General features: G+C 57.9%; 1 protein-coding gene across 9 annotated transcripts in view; it reads right to left on the bottom strand.

Moving 5' to 3' along the window:
* COL27A1 (collagen type XXVII alpha 1 chain) overlaps nt 1–19,017 on the bottom strand; it is a 144,543-nt gene that overhangs the window by 79,107 nt on the left and 46,419 nt on the right. For all 9 annotated transcript variants that reach the window (XR_006890740.1, XR_006890724.1, XR_006890723.1 and 6 more), the window contains 4 exons: nt 16,595–16,648; nt 15,649–15,693; nt 6,443–6,496; nt 4,107–4,151 (listed from right to left, as the gene is read on the bottom strand). Coding sequence is in view for 6 of the 9 variants with exons in the window: in XM_046676692.1 (XP_046532648.1) it covers nt 4,107–4,151; nt 6,443–6,496; nt 15,649–15,693; nt 16,595–16,648 (198 nt within the window). In the remaining 3 variants the exon portion in view is untranslated. The remainder of the gene's footprint in view (nt 1–4,106; nt 4,152–6,442; nt 6,497–15,648; nt 15,694–16,594; nt 16,649–19,017) is intronic.

Here is a 19,017-nt window from a genome sequence, read left to right as displayed (position 1 = left end):
GCTCTGACCTATGCCAGGGGGCTTCTCCAGGGGCCCCCAAAGAAAACCTGGGTGGTGCCGGTGCCCACCCTTCAGGGCAGACTTGCTGGCAGGGCCCCACTCCTTCTCTCACACATCTTACCTTCCTGCCCTGCAGTTCCTCCAGTTGTGACAATGTGGCCACCGTTTCCTACACCCAGTGTTCTGCCCTGTGCTCATGCTGTTAATGCCCATTCGTCCTTCCGCCACCCGCAGCATCAGCCTCACTGCCCAGACCTCGCGGCCAGGTCAGGCCCCTGCTGTCACGACCACTTATGTGTGTGTCGATGTGGCCACTGCCTGCCCCGTGGCCCAGAGGAGGAGCTCATGAAAAGTGGCTCAATGCCTGGGTGGTCTTGCTAACCACCATCTTTCACCCAGAACAGCCCCTGGCGCTGCCCAGTCCACATTCTCGCGCATCTGCCGCCTCCGTTCAGCACAGCAGTCGTGCCTCTAGAGCTGGCCGGGTGGTGTGGCGCAGCGGTGAAGAGTGGGAGCTGCGCACACAGGCCCAAGTCCAGCTTACTGGCTGTGTGACCTTGGGCAGGTGCTTCAGCCTCTCTGAGCCTTGGTTTCCTTCACTGTGCAATGGCAATCCCACTTCCTACCCTCGAAGGTTTGCTGTGATAATTAAATACTTAGCATGGGGCCCAGTAAATGTCAGTTAGGGGGGTTCTTGACCTTGCTTTATAGTCAAGGAAACAAAGCCAGACCATCGTTAAGTGACACAACATGGCGGACTTGTCCACTATACCCCACATGCTGGGTTTTGGCCAGATCACATATTCTTTGGGCCTCATTAAATGGAGGAGCCAAAATTCCTTCTGTGTCACTCACAAAGAAAAAGGCAGAAATTTTCTCTGTTGAGCAGATTCTGGAATCAGGCACACATTTCTTGAGGGCCGGACAAAGGGTTTCAAGTACTCAAAGGGGGCTGTTTCAAGGCAGTTCCCCTCAGAGGCTGCAGGAGAGCACATGGACCTGGGTTGCAAGTCCCTAGCTGGTGACCTCGGGCCCCAGCCTCCCCGTCTGGGTGACCGGGCTCCCCCAGCCTGATGCATGTCAGGCACACGCAGGGCAGACAGATGCTCCGTCAATGTTAGTCTGTCCTCTCGCGCCCTTCCTCCCGGCTGCAAGGACCCCGGGGGACAGGGGAAGCTTCGGCTCCTGTCTGCATGCAAATTGCTGCAGCTGACTAGGCAGAAGGTATTGAATAAATCTGACTCGCCACTAAAACGATAATCAATATGTGGACTTCCCATTTGCTCAGCAAAAAACCCACATCCTCTGGAAGACCATAGGTGACTCGCAATCCCTTATCCCCTTTAACTCCTCGTTAGAAAATTCCTTCCCTTTCCAGCTTTGGGGGAGGCACAGAAGTAGCTGTTCCCCAAACTGAGGGAGGCATGCCCAGCGCGCACCTCCAGCTCAGAGCCCTCGGAAGGGGAGCGGGGAGAGGAGGCCCCGGACCAGGAGGTGGGAGACTGGGCTCCCATCGAGCCTCCAGCCTCTCCTGCTTTGTGTGTGACCTTGACCAAGGGCCTCGGGTTTCCCATCTGCCAAATGGGACTCTCCTAAGAGATACGGCGAAGAGTGGTCAGAGCGAGCAAATAAAAATACAGGATGCTCGGTTAAAATTTGAATGTCAGATCAACAATGGATGATATTTTAGTATAAGTGTGTTCTAAATGTTGCATCCGACACTCAAATTTCACTGGGTGCCTTGTATTTTATCTGGCAACCCTAAGTGTGGAGAGGAAAGAGGAGCCTAGGTGGGAAGAAGCTTTGCAAAGAGTCAGGAGGGCCAAGGGCTGTGATGGAGTCAGTCTCCAGAATCTGCACGTCTTTGGCCAAGCAATATTCTTGCCTCTCTCACGACCCAACCTAGTGGACGCCGAGACAATGACAAATGAGAACACGTGCCAAGGATGACAGCCAGGATATGTAAACATCCCTTCAGAAAAGATTTGGCGTTTCGCCTGAAGAAGGAGCTTGGGGAGAAGAGACAATGACCATCTTTCCATCTCCACAGCCTTTCCCAGGGGCCGGGAGATGACTCGGGCTAAAGCCACAAGAAAATCTTACACAATGGGAGCACTGTGAAAACGGGAGGGAGCTTCCGAAACCAGGGCGCTCAAGTTGGAATTGAACGACCTTATGACCAAGACGCTCCAGAAGGGACTCCTGCTGAGCCCAGAGAAGGCTGGGCTGGGAGACTTCAGAGGTCCCCAGGAACTCAGCTTCTCTAACTCTCATTGCAGATACTTCTTCTTCCAAAACATCTAGGTCAGCGCCTGGTGTCCAAAAAGGTGCTCAGCAAAGGACATCAGTGATGACAAATGTGTGACTTGCGTGTTGACACTTGCTCATCCCGAGCCAAGGCAGACATCAGTAATCAATCGCAGCACCCTTTCCCACTGAATTCCAATGTGACTTTGAAATCTTTCTCAATGTGGCGATCCTGACAGCCGCTACCAGGCACCAAATAGCTTGTGTGTGTGTGTGAAATCATTATCATCGTCATCATCATCATCATCAACTACTATTATTATAACTAGCACTTCCGGGTGCTTGCTATATACTAGATACTTTATATATACTTGTTCCTTTAAACTTTCACAACCATCCTCCAACTTAGGTACCAATACTATCCCCATTTACAGATGAAGAAATTGAGGCCGGGGGCGTTTAGAAATCTGCTCAGAACTGTGGTCCCAGGCATCTGATTCCAGGAGCTGCCCTCTTGCCCACGGGACTGGACTGGACTGTGTATCATGGCCTGATAAGAGTGGGCACAATGATCCCATTTTACAGCGGGGTCCTGAGGCTCAGGGAAGTGAGGCCATAACTGAGGACCACAGAGCCAGAAGGCGGCGAGGCCAGGATTCAGACACAGGTCATCTGACCCTCCGACCCGACTCCACCCAGGTTCTGCTCCCGTCCACCTGAGCTGGAGCAGACTGTCACTGGGGGCCTCCGGGCCCTCCTCCCAGGCCTGGCATCCCCTGAACAATGGGCCCTCCTGCTCCCCTAGGGTTTCCTCCAGTCTCCCTCTGAGCAGAATTTCTTGGCACAGTTGCTGGAGTGGCCAAAGCTGGCAGCCCATTTGTCAAACTATGGAATAGTCTCTTTGTGTCCCTCCACGGCCCCCAGACTCAAGCCCCATGAGGAATGATCCAGAGGACGGAGCAGAGAGGGCATCAGACCCTCGGGAAAGCTCCTGGAGTCATTTCCCAGGCTAGGGCCTCTCACCAGCCCTCGGGGCTGCCCCAAGGTCAAGGCTCACCCTTGGAAGGCCCAGTGGGGGGTCCTGGTTTTGGCTAATAGAACCGCTCCACCAGGCCTACCCCATCCTAGATGGAGTCAGAGGTCAGACTGCCTCCCACCTCCCTGTGTACAAGCCTCTCTGAGTCCCAGGCACGCCAGGAAGTAATAACAATAGTTAATATAACAATATTTTCCACAGTGCTAGACTCTGCCAGGGACTGTACACGTGACACCTCATTTAATCCTCACAATCTCCCCAGGAGGATTCTAATATCATCCCTGTTTTATAGCTGAGGAACTAAGGCTCAGAGAGGCTAAGTGACTTGGCCCAGGTCACACAGCCAGGATGTGGCAGAGTTGTGACTTGAACTCAGGTGGCCTGGCTCTAAAGTCAGTGCTTTGAAGAAAAAGATGGAGAAGACAGCCCAACGTGGCCCGGAGCCTCAGCGACTCTGCCAGTCACTTCCTTCCTCTGGACCTGAAGCGCCTCACCTGTCGAATGGGCGTGCCATCACCTGCCTAGACCTCCCTGCAGAGCGGACAGGCAGCAGGTGTGAAAGTACATGGGCAGTCCCATGCTCCAAGCACCCACCGCCATTTAACCAATGAAGAAAGGGGCTCAGACAAGCTAGGGGATCCACCTGAGGCCACACAGCAGGGCCTGCCTCCCTCAGCTCCCTGCCCAGATTGGTCTGTCCTGCTCCCTCAGCTCCTCCTGAGGTTTGATGAGACACGGGCCTTTTCAGCAAGACTCGTCCCCTGCTCCCCACACCCTGCCTCCTGGCATTTCCCCTCCCCTCCCCAGTCATCGGGGTACTTACCATGAGGCCGGGGACTCCCGGGGGTCCTGGCAGGCCCAGCTCTCCCTGCAGACAGAGATCAAAGCGGTTACTGGCCCTGTCTCCCTCCAGGGCCTCTCCCTCCACACTGTCCTTCAAGCGGGCACCTGGCGGAATCCTTCGGAGCTGACCACTCCTTGTCCCTGGCCAGTGGCTCTCCTGAGCCTGGCTGGAGTTGGGACGAGACCTTGTCCCCACTCCGCCATCAGTTTTCCACATTTGTAAAAGGGGAAGGCTGGATTTCCCACATCCAGTACCTGCCCACTGTCAGCGTGAAAAGATGGGTGGCATCCTGATGTGGGTAAGAAAGATGTGCAGGATGCTCCACCCAGGAGACGTCAATCTCCAGGGATAGAGGGAAACACTGACGCTGCGGGGCTCAAGCGACGGGCCCAAGGTCAAGTGCAAGGAAATGACACAGCGGCGGGGACTCCCAGCTGAGAGTCACCGGGCAGGCCTCCCTCCCTCCCTCTCTCAGCCAGGAGACGCTGGGGACCCTTCCAGAAGCCCCCCACCACCAGAAGGCAGCTCCAGGGTTTCGGCCTCCCAGGGCCTCTGAGATGCTGGAGAGGGCTCTCGTCTGGGAGTCAGGAGACGAGGCAGTGTGTGCTGCAGTGGGCGCTTCCCTTTATCCTCATCTCTAAAAATGGACCTTCAACTGCTTGCTCCAGAAAAGAGGGGAGAGGGGTTTGGGTCAAGCTCAAAATGCAAAGGCAGGAATAAAAACAGGGGGCCTAGCAAGGGTGAATATCCATGAGAACTGCCCACATCCTCCAAGCGGTTTGTCTTCCTCCCTCTGTGCAATCCCAGGGCTGCTCAGACAGGGGGCTGTCATTACTACAGCCATCAAGAAGGGGCAGAGGCGAGAAACAGCCTTGGCTTTACAACCAGGGAGCTGAGGCTCAGGGAGGGCAAGTGACTTGTCCAAGGTCACTCAGCAACATTGTGGCAGAGCTGGGGCCACACGTGAGGTCCACTTTCTGCTCCTCTAGGCCATGAGTACACAGACACCCCCGTCCCTCCCCAAGGGGACTTCCAGGGTGACATCATGTATTACAAGGGTTAATCAGTAACCGACCTGCGGAAGGGAAGGCCCTGATTTCTCCCCTCTGTGCCTTTGCCGGCTCTTTCCTCCACCTGGAATGTCCCCTCGCCTCTCTCCTCATCCCAATTCCAATGTCATCGTCCCCAGGAATCTTCCCTGTGCCTCTCTCCCTCTTCTACAGCCCCTGGGACCTCTTCAGTTCCAGCCACCTCACTCCACCCTGTGCGATGGGCCGGGGAGACAGCCATGAGCTCCTCGAGGGCAGGACACATGCCGGGTTACTCCCTCCTGTGTATGACAGCTCCGTCCAGCGCACACTTGTCATGGACCAAACCCCTTCCCTGCCCCCACCCCCTCACTCCATCCACACAGCCGCCCTTGGAGCGAGCATTCTGGTCCCGCCCCCTGATTTACAGATAAGGCCATTCAAAGAGGCGAGCTGATTTGTCCAAGCTTCCACGCCTGGCAAGCGGTGCAGCAAGATTAAAACTCAGGGCTTAGGCCCCCAAGCGAGGCGGGGGCTCAGCCCCAGTGGGATCCGTGTCAGGGAGCATTCGTGAAATTGAAATTAGCACATCATCAGGGGCTGATGATGGACCCAGCGGCCACCTCCCTAGAGGGCACAGCTGGGCACAGCTGCTCAGGTGGGAAGCCCCCAGGAGAGATGGGGGACATGGCAAGTGTTCCGAAGAGCTCTGGACGTGGCCTGCACCCCCAGGCAGAGAATGAGCTTCCTGTCCCACCACAGCCTGAGCCCAGGACAGGAAGGGAAAGGCGGGCTCAGCTCCTCGGGGGCGGGCTGACCTGGCTCCTCGATGGGCCTCCAATTATTTACAAACTCTATAAACACGCCTGTGCTGGAGATTTCTGTCCGCCTCGGCTCTTCTCTCCACACAGGCCTGCAAACCATCTGCTTCCCAGGCTGCTGTCGTCCCGTAAACATTTCTGATGCTTCTTAAGATGGCAGTAGCCCTGGCTGCCCCAGTGGGGACGGACCCCTGGGTCTTCTGAAGTCCTCAGGGATGGGGCACAGCCCGGGGCTTTGGGATCAGTGGGTTCAGTGGGTTCAGTGGGCTGGGGGGCTCTGCTGGGGGGCCACAGGGCATCCGTAGCAGCCAGGAGCCTGGGGTCAAGAGAAGTCATGCTCTTTGTCCAAGGGCACACAGCTAGGTGGCGGGGCTGGGATTGAACCCCCATTTTCTGAGCCCAAAGCTTGGGTTCCTGAAACCCGCAGGGCTGGCTCTGAATCTCTTTAAAAACGTGAAATACTTACAGGGTTTCCGTCCAGTCCAGGAGGGCCTCTCTCCCCAAAGTCTCCAGGAAACCCCTGAGGGCATGAGAGAGAGAAAACATCTGCACATGAGTGTCTGGGCCTGTGGGGCGGCTTTGATCCAACCCCCAGGGGACACAAGGACACGTCCATGCTGTTTCGCTCCTTGGCTCCGGGATCTGGGCAGGCAGTGGGGTCCCACGTCACCCCTGTGCCCTCAACAAACACCCCATGTAAAGAGCTTCTCAAGGACTGGCTACGGCGGGGGGCCCCTGGCCAGAGAACCCTCTTCTTCTCTGCTCAGAAGCTCTGGAAAGAACCTTGTCCCCTGCTCTCCAGTGGAAACGCCAACCCCGCAGTGCAAGCCCTAGTCCAAATGGAGAGCAGAGTCAGGAAGCTGCTCTAGGCCTGGAGAGGTCGCTGACTCGCTGAGAGTCTTAAGAGTCTCCTTTTCCCCCATGGGCCTCAGTTTCCCCACTGGTCAAAGAAGGGAAGCCCTCTGAGGCATCTTCCAGCTCAGACCTTCTATGGTTGTGACGGGGTCTTCCAAAACCACCCCTTGGAATCACAATCCCCATTTTACAGATACAGAAAGTGAGGCTCCAAAAGGGTAAGTGTCAAGATCGCACAAGGTCACACCACCAGCGAACATCAGCCCGGCGGCCACAGGTAAGTGTCTCGGCAGCTCTGAGGCCAGGCCACCGAACTGGCCCCCTCACCTCTTCTTGACCCCATTCCAGACTCTCTGGGGAGACGGGCAGCTGGAAAAACATCGGCTGTGGGGATGCCTCCGGGGGCCGGGGGAGAGGGAGAGCACGCCACCGGACTTCAAAAGGAAAAGACAGTCCTCGCGCTCGGAATTCAGGGAAACCTGCTCTCCTCCCCTCCTGAATTCAAATCGTTGTTTTTCCAGGGAAATTGAATGAAAAACAAGCACATGTTTTTCCGACCAAGTGGATGCCCGAGCTGTTCAAACAGTAACAATTCCTCAAGGAGGATGGCTGTGTTTCTGGTTTCTAAAGCGACCTGGGGAATCCAGCGAGGAGATCAGCCCTAAAAACTAAACCCAAACCAATTACGCCGTCTATCCTGGCTGAGCAAAGAGACCTCGAGACGTGTGTGCATCCAGGCCTGGAGCTTTGCCTCAGCCTGCAAACCTTGTGGTTGTTAGTGCCATCGCGTGGATTCCCACTCCTAATGACCCTGCGGACAAGAGAGCGGAACCCTGCCCGGTTTTTTTGGCGCCATCCTCTTGCCCTCCAGCACTATGTCAGACGGTGCCCCACTGCCGTTCACAGGGCTTGCATGGGCAATTTTTTCGGAAGAGGGTGGCCAGGTCCTTCTTCCTAGTCTGTCTCAGTCTGGAAGCTCCACTGAAACCTGTCCACCATGGTGACCCTGCTGGGGTTTGAGATCTGGTGGCATAGCTTTCAGCATCACAGCTACAGGCAGCCTCCATAGTACGACAGCCAGATGGGGGGTGTGGTTCCCTGACTGGGAAATGAACCCCAGCCGCAGTGGTGAGAGCGCCGAATCTTAACCCCTGGACCACCAGGGCAATCCTACTCCCCTCACATCCCTCCTCTGTCAGGAAGCCCTCTTGGATGAGAAAGGTGGGAGATGACATGGACCCTATGGGAGGTGTGGCTCATTCAGACACTGAACGGAGGAGACGAGGACGTCTTCCAACCATGCGTCCATCAGCGACGGGGACGTCCTCTGAGAAATGCGTCGTTAGGCAATTTCGTCGTTACGCGATCATCCTAGAGTGTACCCATCCAGCCCAGATGGTACAGCCTGCTACACACCCAGGCTGCGTGGGACTGACCTTACGGGACCACCGTCATGTACGGGTCTGTCCTTGACCAGACTGTCATCACGTGGTGCCCGACTGTAAGGAGATCTGGACCAAGCCGGTCACTTCTTAGGCACAACTTCACTTGCCTTTGACGTCCATCCTTGAGGGCAAGGTTATCAGTGCCATGTGACAGATGGGGAAACTGAGGCTCAGAGAGGAAATGTCCCTTGGTCAAAGCCAAAAAGCAAGTTTGTGGCAGAGCTGGGCCCAGATCCCACCTCTCTGGACTCTGCCGTGTCTGTGTGAGCTGTGCACGGGCAGATCCCGGCATGCAGAAGCTGCTCGAATGTGTGCCCGACTGGTTTCAGAGGGTGGCAGAGGGGTGTGTGTGTATGTGTGTGCGTGTGCACAGGCCCACGTCCAGATCAAATCTCTGTGGGGTACTCCTGACCCCATCTAAGATTCCTCTCCCCACATCCTTGGGGTCTCTCCTGGCAAATTCCAGCCTCACCCCAATCCAGCCCCTCTTCGTCATGCCGTACGGTGGATCCCTCTCCTCCTGGGACAGGCGACACCAGCCGGGTGGGCTGTGGTCAGGGGAAACTTCTAAAGGCACTGAGGTTGGGGCAGGGGGCCTGGCAGGAGAGGAGGACAACCCCTCTCGGGGCACGAGGGGGATGCTGTCCAGCTGGGCATCTGGCTGACTCCACATGGCCCACGAGGGGCAGGACTTGGGAGTCCCGTGCTCCAAGTCCAGCGTCTGGAGACAGCCTGGCCACTCACCCCAGCTCGCCTCCAGCCTGGCTGTGTCACCCGGGCAGACCCTGGCCTGACCCTGCGTCGAGCTCAGGCTGGGGGCTGTAACGTCTAAGACCCCTTTCAGCTTGGCCCAAGCCCTAGACGAGGCCTGGGAGGAAGGGGCCCCTTGGGGTAGGCACAGGACTGCCTCCCAGCCGGAGCAAGATGCTGACCCTGACAGCATCCCCCAGGCACCGAGCCTGGCTGCCGCGCCCGTCCACTCACAGCCAGCAGCCCCCGGGCAGCTCTAGAGCGTGTGGCTCTGCATTCGGAGGCCACGCCAGGCTGGCTCGAGAACTCCTCTCAGACCCAACTGCTGGGCTCGCTTCCCCCACTAGGCTTGCGGACCAGAGCAACCCGATGCCAGTCCTGGCTCCACCACCCACGGGCCTCTCTGAGCCTCAGTGTCCTCTGCTGGGCATTGCGGAGCAGTAAGAGGAGGAGCCGAGATGTCACATGGAGGGCGAGCCCTTGCCAGCCCGTGGAGGCAGCAGCCATGTGCAGGCACGTCCCTGAGGTATAAGCGAGGGAGAGACCATCAGAAGGGTCAAAATCCCGAAGGGAGGCACTTGTGTAGACAAAATGCAGCCCACGTATCGCCCACGGGTGACCATAGTGGGATGATAAGAGTGACCGTAACAGCAAACTCCAATAGTCCAGTGAGATGTGGCCCCATTTTAAAGACGAGGAAACAGAGGTCCAGAGATGTTAGATCACTCGTCCAAAGTCACACAGCTAATGGACTAGCAGAGGCGCGATTTGAACCCAGGCAGTCTGACTCCAGAACCTGTTCTTTTAGCTATGACTGGACAGTGAACGCGCAGAATGGACTAGAGCCTGTGGTCTCTCAGCGGGCTCCTTCGAGCCCCGGGCTCGTGCGCCAGAGGGAAAGGCGTTCCTGACGCTGAGGACCCGTCTGCTTGTATGTGCGTGGTCGCCTCACGGACCCACCCCTGTCTCCATCCGCAGTCTCCCTCCCTTCAGGAGTCCAGCAGAGGACTTCTGGGAATCTAGGATTTGTAATTAAAAGTGCAATGACTGGAAAAAAAGACAGGAGCTTTAAAAATGTGGGAACAAAGCTTTGACTGGAACAACCATAGGTGGGCCAAGATGGAAAGACCCTAGCTGGTCCTGACATTCAACACCTCACTGCCCCAGTGGGGAGACTGAGGCCCCAAACAGGCCCAAGTCCCCATCACCCCGCTGGCCTGCCTCACCCCTTCATCCTGAGCAACATAGCCCATTTCTGACCCTGACGCTCGGCCCGGCTGGGTCTCAGAGAGGGGGTCACCGAGCTGGGCACGCGGCCCCACCTCCACCCTGGCAGCTTCCCTCTGTCTGGCCACACCCGCCCGTGCATGACATGCGTTCCCAGCCTGGCCAGCAGCGGGACCTTTCCCCGCAGGCCTGAGCTCCTGGCGGCTGCAGGCTGGCCCGAAGCCCGAGGAATGAGCTGGGCGCCCTGCCGGGGCCCCAGCCACGTGGTCTCCCCGCTTCCCCGAGGTCAGGCCTCCCTGGGGAATGGGACGCCCGGGGCTTTGGGCAGAACAAGGCCCAGGAGGAGACCCGGCTCCACATTCCCTCTCGGCTACAGCAATTCCGAAGATGAGACATGAAGACAGGGGCAGTCCTTGTCACACACCCACGGCAGGACGCAAGGGCTGAGGAGGCCTCGGAGGGGTAGCTCGTCCGCTGCCTGGCCCCCAGGCAGTGTCTGCCCCGATGGTCTGCTCCAGAAGGTGGGATGCAGGCACAGGGCACACCACAGCCTCCCAGATCAGAAGTCCTGCTGATGTCCGGAAGGCTCAGCAACCTGGCCTGCAGAATGGTCAGTCCTGCCCAACTCACCTGGCAGAGCTGGGCCAAAGAAGAGGTGCGATGCTGGAATCCAGCCCCTGGTAAAGCCTAACGTGCCATCACCCGCTAGTTAGGGTTTGTACCAACAGTGGGAATACTTAATAACTTCTGGGAAGAGCCGCCAGAAGGATCTCAGAGACCTCTTGACGATGTTTAAATTCTCCAAAGTCGGGAAGTTCCTCCACACGTCTAACCTGCATCCTTGCTGCTGCGCTTGAACCAGCCCGTACTCTTTTCCAGAAGATGCGTGCTGACACGGAGAGGCCCCCGAGGTCCCCAGTACCTGTTTCTCACGATGCAGCGCATATTTTTACCCTGCCCTTTTGAAATCCACAGGGAATCCATCAAGAAGAGTCACCTCAGGGAACAAGGAGGAGAGAGGCAGGCAGAGTCCCCACCGGGATTCCAGGGTCACCAACAGCCCTGGGACAGCCCTAGCTCGAGTCTGGGACCCTGGGGACCACAGCCCCAGCTCCCAGCATCACACAGCTAAGACCTTCATCTGTCTGGCCTCAGTTCCCCTGCGTGGAGCCCACTTTGCTCCCTGCTCCCCTCAGTCTGAGAAATGCAAAGAGCTCTGAACTTGAAGTCAAAAGGCAGAAGCCCCGTTGCGCGCTGGGCGGGCGTGTGGCCTTGGGCAAGTCCCAATTGTCCCTGAGCCACACACAGAGGGAGCTGGGGCCAGGGCTGGGCCTCTAAGCTTTAGGGTCTGCCTGCCTGAGTCACTACGTAAGAACAGCGTTGGCAGGCCTGGCCGGAGGCCACGAGAGGAGCCGTGAGCAACGGCTGGCCCTGCTACGCATTCCAGCAGGCTGACAGCAACTTCACAGAGCGCCCGACAGAATTCACGGCAGCATCTTCCCAGCCCCCGTGAGAGAGCCTTGTCTGGGAGGCAGGGCCTGGTCCCCAGCTCTGAGTGCCACTGTGCCGTGCCCCAAACAAGCCAGGACAGCCCAGGAGAAATCCCTCCAGCTCCAGCAAGTTTGCAGCATCCTCCATTTGGACCCGTCCTCAGGGAACCACAGCACATTTCTCTTTCTGGCAGGTGACGTGAAGAGGAGAAGAGAGCCGTAGACTCAGCTTTCCTTTGAAGGCTGAGGATGTGAGCACAGAGAGGAGAAGGGTGATGTGGAGAGCACCCCGTACTAGCAAGCAAGGGTCCTGGCTTCGAGTCTTGACTCCGACACCGACTTGCTGTGTGACCTTGGGCACGTTGCTAACCTCTCTGAGCTATGTCTGCTCATCCGACATGGAGGTTGGGCCAGCTCATCCCTCCCATTCCTGCAGCTCTGATGCACTCTGACCTCTCCTGTCTCTTTCTCGGCTCCCATCAGCAGAAGACTCCAACGCACCCTCCTTCCAACCTGGCAGCAAGGAGGCCGTGTGCATGGGCCTGAGGTCCTGCTTGCTGGAGGCAGACGGACCACAGCAGAATCAGCAGCGGCCCCGCCAGAAACGAGGCCGGCTGCGATCCGGGACGAGCACTTCAGCTCATTCTCCCGACATTTCCTCTCGTTAATAAGCGCCCAGAAACCGCCCGGCCCTGGACTTGGACAAGAGAAAAGCCGTCACAGAAGGAGCCCCCAGCCCATCAGGCAGGCGGAGGGTTCGGGAACGCTGGTGGCAGGGGGACGGCTCAGGGAGCGTGCGGGCTGAGGGCACGGCGGACTCGGAGGCCCGGCAGAGGAAGAGATGAAGCCCCAGGCACTCGGGGACACGAAGTCGTATTCCGGACACGTTCAATTCCACCCCACACAGAGCTGGCCCACTGCTGGCCACGGCGGTTGGACCAGAGTCCAGGGGACTTTCAGAGCCCTCAGGGGACGGTGAGGCCACAGGGCTGTCAGCCTGGAGGGAGGACAGTTCCTCCCACCCACACCTGACCCCCCAGTGCCGGGGACACCCCATCACGGAGGAGACGGTGGCATCTCAGGAGGTCAAAGGCACAGAGCCAGGAAGCAGAGCTGAGCTGTCGCAGGTTGACGGCTGACAAGACCGTGGGAAGTCTCTGGGTAAAAGGCTTTGACTGTCGCAGCCACGGTCTAAGCATCCGGAAAATAGGTAGAAGCAATCTGACCTCAAAGAATCAGTGGGGGAATCCCATGCAGTTCGAACAGCACGCAGACAGAGGCGCCTCCATCCATCTCGCTTCGGGGGCTCTGTTTTGACTACAGGTTATCCCCAGGGCCCCACATGTAGGAGGTGCTCCAGAAATTTCTATGGCACAAGAAATGAGTGAGTGGCCTCGTCTCACGTGCAGATGGGACAACGGTGCTGAGCATCTCAGACCCGGGGCTGCCTGCCCGGCTCTTTCAGCTCCAAGAAGAAAACAAGGAAGGCAGGAAGGAGGCGATGGCGGGGCCACGGGAGCAGGAAAGGGGAGACGGAGGCTGGAAGAGGACAGCCGAGGCACGGCCTTGGGGACGTCCCTTGTCGCAGCAGGTGGGGAAGAAGTCATGCACACCCAGCGTTTCCCAGGTCTGGCTTCCTCCATGCTCAGAAGACTCTGGAACCCACACCCACATCTGGGGCAAGAGGTGCCCCTCTGGCTGCTGCATTCTGACCCAGCTCCGACTTTGGGAAGCCACAGACCTTGGCCAGGTCATTTGCCCTCTGAGCCTCCATCTCATCTGTACGCTGACAAGGCCTGGGCCTCTGTGAGACTCCCAGGATGGAGTCTGGGCTGATCTCCCACGGGTGGCACTGGAGGCGGACCTGAGTGATGGGACAGGGCCCAGATGAGATCATCTAATTCAGTCAACTGGCCCCCTTCTGCGACTGAAACTTTGGGAAAACAGGCCCAGAGAGGTGAAGCTGTTGGCTCGAAGTCACACAGCACACAGAAAGCCTCAGCCATCCATGAATCCACACATAGGAACAATGACTGCTACTACTTGTCGAGCACTTATTATGTGACAAGCACAAGGACCCCACGGGCTAGAAGCTATTATCCCTGTTTCTCAGCTGGGAGAACCACAGTTCAGAGAATTTCAGCCAATAATGCTCCTGCCCCAGGGCCTTTGCACCTGCTGTCCCCTCAAACTGGAATGCTCTTCCCCAGAGAGCCACATGGCTCCCATTCTCACCTCATTCAGGTTTTTCAAGAAGTGAGGAGGACTTCCTGGGCCAACTTCTTCAACAGCCCATACTCCAAAAACTCAGTCCCCCTACTCTGCTTCATCTTAACACTGAGCACCGTCTGACATGCAATCATTCATTCTTCACCCCCCCCCCCCAGCATTCAATCATGGTCTGTGTACCCATGAGAATGGGAACTGTGTGTTCACTGCTCAGCACCAAGCACACCATAGCACACACTCCATATTCACTGAATGAATGAATGAATGAACGAATGAATGAGTCTCCTTGCCCAAGGCCACCTGGCCTGAGGAGCAGATCCAGAGGCCAGCCCAGCCCTTGCAGACTCCAGGTCCTCACCGTGAAGCCAGAAGCCTCAGGTGCCACTCCTTGTCCAGATCTTAAGCGTCAGACCTCAGGCCCGGAGGGGCTTTCGGCCACAGGGAGACCCACGTCTGAGCGGGAGGCGCCCCTCGCTCGGCTCCTTGAAGCCAGAACCTGGATCTTGCTCTTCTTTGTACCCCCACTCGGCCCCAGAGGGCTTAGATCCCTACACTGCAACAGGTAAGGTGCCCGCGAACACGCATGCCAACCCCCAAATCACAGATGGCCTCCTTTCCGGGGACCCCTGAGTGCTGCTGGCCCCCTTCCAGCCACCTCTCCAGTTCTAACCTCCCCACAGTCCCATCTCCATCAACCACAAGCAAAGGGGGGCCCAGACCCGGAGCCGATGGTGCTTCCAGGTCCAGGGGTCCCCCTGTAGGGCAGCGGCAGAGACCATTAAGCCACCCAGGGGCTGCGTCTGAAAGAAGGATGGCTCAGTCACAGTCCTGGGTCTCTCTGCCTGGCTGCGGGGCCCTGGACACACCACCCCATCCTTCGGAGCCTCAGTTTCCCCTTGTAAATATGAGGTCATTGGAATGAATGACATTCCCCCCAGGAAAGATTCTAGGAATCCATGTTTACATTATCGCCGACCAGTGAACCCGAGAGGCCACCTTGATGCACCACCGAGATCAGAAGCCGTGGAGACAAACCGAGTTAGAATCCTGGCTCCGTTAGTCACTCGTTGTGAAACCGTGGGCCAGTTACCTAATTTCTCTGGGCCCTGGCTGTCTCTTCCTGCCCCGCAGACACCCAGACAAGGGGAAACACGATTTCCTCCCATGATGGAGAGTCACGGGCAAAGCTGGCATGTTGGGGGTTCCTGCTGAGCCCCTCCTGGGGGCACCCCTGCTGCGGGCCTGCCCACACCCCACTGCCCTCCGGCCTTGTGTGTGCACCAGTGGAACTGGTGACACCAAGACCATGTGGAGACTGCGTGTTTTCTGAGACAGGAGCACTGTCACCTGTCCGGCCGAGATCCCCCAGTCCGAGCAGGCCCGTGGACACTAAGGACCCAGACACAGAAGGGCACGGCAGAGCACCTGCGGCACACACAGCGAGAGGAGCCCCCCGGGGGCCGGCGCCCACGCAGCCGCAGCCCCAGCCAGGCAGCAGCCACGCCGTGTTCCGGCAGCAGGACACCAGGCCCGACAGCCCCACACACTCAAAGCAGAGCAACGACCAAGCAGAGAGAAGCGGAGAACACGCAGGCCGCGGGTGGACACAGCAGCGCGGCCAGCGGGAGGCCCAGTTCACCCATAGAGTCTGCATCATAGACACGGAAAATCTTTACCGGCCTACCCATCTTGCCCCTCTTGCCAGGAACGCCAGGCAGACCCTGCAGGGGGAGAGACAGGGAAGAGGTCAGGATGCAGTTCGGGCACGGGACAACCAGCATCGCCCCAAACCAGCCCCAGAGCCACCCGCAAGAGGAAGTCACAGAGGACCTAGGGGACGGGCCACAGACACAGCGGGCGCCAGTTACGTGCACATCGGATGGATGGTCCTTGCCCTCTAGAGAGCTGGGGTCTGCATGGACCTGAGCTGGGGAACTGCCCAAGGAAAGCGCCCAGGGCTCCTGGTATTCAGTAGGTGTTCAATAAGTGCTCCTTCTGCTTTCCTTAGATTCTCTATACCCAGCTTGTCGATGAGGTTACAGTTCAGTTCCCAAACACGGGCTCATGCTGGGAGGGGATGGAGAGGATAGGCCCGTGGGCCATCCCGTCTCTGTGATGATTACTCAAATCTGTACCGAGAGCGAAAGCGGCCTCAGACAACGCGTCAACTGAGCACAGGCGTGTTCAATAAAACTTTACAGAACCCACGGGCCACAGTTTGCAGACCCTGGATCTGAGATGTCCAAAACAGGCCCATTTCTCATTTGCTGAAAGCCCATGGGCAGCCCCTCGTGCTCTCAGAATAGAGCCCCTTTCTGACCTCAGCCTGGGGGCCGTGTAACTCGGCCCAGCACTCCCTCTAGCCTCGTCTCCCCTCTTCCCACCTCACACTCAGCGCTTTGACCGTGTCGACTGTCAAACTCGCAGAGTTTTTCTATGCCCTGACTTTGCACACGCTCTTCCCTTTGCGCGTGCTGCCCGCGTCTGGAAGGCCTGTGCTTTGACTGGTCCCCACAGTGGACTCCTATTCAACTCAAGGGCACCTCCTCCAGGAGGGACTCCCTGACTTCTCCAGGCTTGCACCTGGCAGAGGGGGTGGGTGGGAAAGAGAAGCATACTCACTCGCTCTCCGTCGGACCCTGGCAGGCCGAAGAGCCCTGGGAGTCCAATGTAACCCTACGAAAGAGCAGGGGGCGGGTCAGGGGGGCTGCACGGGGTGGTCTGGCTGGCCCGCCCCCTCGCCGCCCTCCCTCGCCCGGCTCCTCTTCCTCGCTGTAGCAGTGCTCCGGCGGCTCCTCGATGACATAGGCCTTGAGGCAAGTGTATATGCCCATGGACTGCATGGTGCTGGCTTCCACGATGTAGTCCAAAGGCACATACCCTCACGCCAGGGAAGGGCACGGGCGCTCGCTCGCGGGAGGAGGCCCGCCCCGCGCCGGGGGCTCCGGGACCTGCGGGAAGGAAGCTGTCCCCCGGGTTAGATGCTAGCCTGGCACCAGGTCCCACCCATGCCCGGGAGGCCGGCGGGCGCCCGTGGCTTCTGTAACGCCTTCTTCCAGGGCCTCGAAGGCCCTGGACGTGGGCTCTCATCCCCCCGGCACCGGCCGCCAAGCACCGCAGGAACAGCAGTTGCCGCCCTGGCGTGGGTGTGTGTGCCACGTGTCCAGCCCTCCCAAGCACCCTGCAGATGGCAGCTGTCCCCCTCACTGGACACACAAGGGAATGCACCCTCCCCTCGAATGCTCCTGACGTTCCATCTCCCAGCCTTTACTTGTGCTGTGCCCTCCGCCAGCATGCCCTTCCCACCCCCAGGCCTGCAGGGCAAATCCTTCCAGCCCAGCTCTAATGCCCTCTCCTCTGCGAGCATCCCCGACACACTGAGCCAGAAGCAATCTCCTCCGTGCCCCCCCAGCACTCTCTTGCACCATCCCTTAAAGGGATGTACCACTTTCTCCCCTGAGCCCAGGGTTGGGCTCCTAACCACTTTGCTACACTGCCTCCCACAGACATGCAACCATCACAGACTCACAGACTCACAACCGTCTCTCCTTCCCTCTAAGGTCAAGAGGTCATGGAGCCTCCTTCTTGGCATCCAGCGTGATCGATATCCATTATCTTAAGCGACATTTACTGATCCTTCCAACCAAGGCTTATATCCCAGATGTACAGGTGAAAAAATGGGCTCAGAGAAGTTCAGCAACTTGCCCAAGATCCCACAGCTGGTTAACGGCAGAGCAGGTCTCAAAGCCAGTTGCCACGACCCCAAAGCCTGCGCTCTCCCTACTTGATAAACATGAAGCCGGTGGTGGGACAGGGTTGGGAGGGCAGCGTGAGCGGCCCCGGCTCAGCCATGCTGCTCAGGGCCCTGTGACCCTGGAGAGGGCTGTGCTGGGGCCAGACCAGCTCTCTCTCCACCTGTGGCCTCAAGATGCCGCTAGCATGACAAGCATGCAGCAGCCCCAGACGTCATTAGCCTGTGTCGCTTCTCCAGTCCTCCTGGCAGATCGGGGAACTGAGAAGACTTTCTCTCTGGGCTCAGAAAGCCTCTCTGGGCCACAGCTCGTGGGAACAGAGAGGGAGGGAGGCTCAGCATCCTAGGACAGGAGCCTCTTCAGTCCCTGCATATCACCACCATCACCATCACCATCATCATCATCATCACCATCACCATCATCATCACCATCACCACCATCATCATCATCACCATAACCACCATCATCATCATCACCACCATCATCATCATCATCACCACCATCATCAACATCATCACCATCATTACCATCATCATCATCACCATCACCATCATCATCATCACCACCATCATCATCACCATCACCACCATTATCATCATCATCACCATCATCACCATCACCATCACCATCATCATCATCACCACCATCATCATCACCATCATCATCACCATCATCAGGTCCTTGGGAGCTTGCCCACCCACCCCCTCACCCACCTCCCAGACACTCTCCTAACAGCTGCCAGTCAGTCCCAGGGATTAGGGCTGAGACTGTGGCCATAAATAGCTTTGGCTCAGGAGCAGAGAACATGTCACACCGGACCTGGCCTGACCGAGGACAGTGTGACCCACTTGCTGAGCATTCTTCGAGAAGCAGTGAGCCCAGGCCTCAGGAAAGCGGGTCCTCATCCCAGCTCCACTTTGGGCATGCAGTGTGAACTGGGGCCCTCGGGTCCCCACCAGGATCCCAGTCCCCTTGTAGGTAGAAGAGAGGGTTCCACCAGATCACCTCTTTGTCTTCTGAACTCCATTTGCTCCCATTCAATTCACCCAGAACCTTCTCCACTGCCGACAGCCTGCCTGGGAGCCCACCCGGTGGTCCCCCTCAGCAGTACTTGTTTCCGACTTCCTGGTACCCCCGTGACACACTAGCCTTAGGGAGGGACATCACTCTCATTGCAAAGATGGGCAAACTGAGCCTGCTGGCTATGCAGGGTTTGCTCCGGGGACCTTGAAGGAGGGGAGATCAGACGCTCCAGCAGCCTCCAGGCCTGGGCAGCACCACCCACCGGGTGCC

This window comes from Equus quagga, chromosome 1 (assembly GCF_021613505.1).
Source record: "Equus quagga isolate Etosha38 chromosome 1, UCLA_HA_Equagga_1.0, whole genome shotgun sequence".
In the NCBI taxonomy this organism is placed as follows: domain Eukaryota; kingdom Metazoa; phylum Chordata; class Mammalia; order Perissodactyla; family Equidae; genus Equus; species Equus quagga.
The sequence above is the reverse complement of the archived record's forward strand: the minus strand, read 5'-3'. Positions and strand labels throughout refer to the sequence as shown.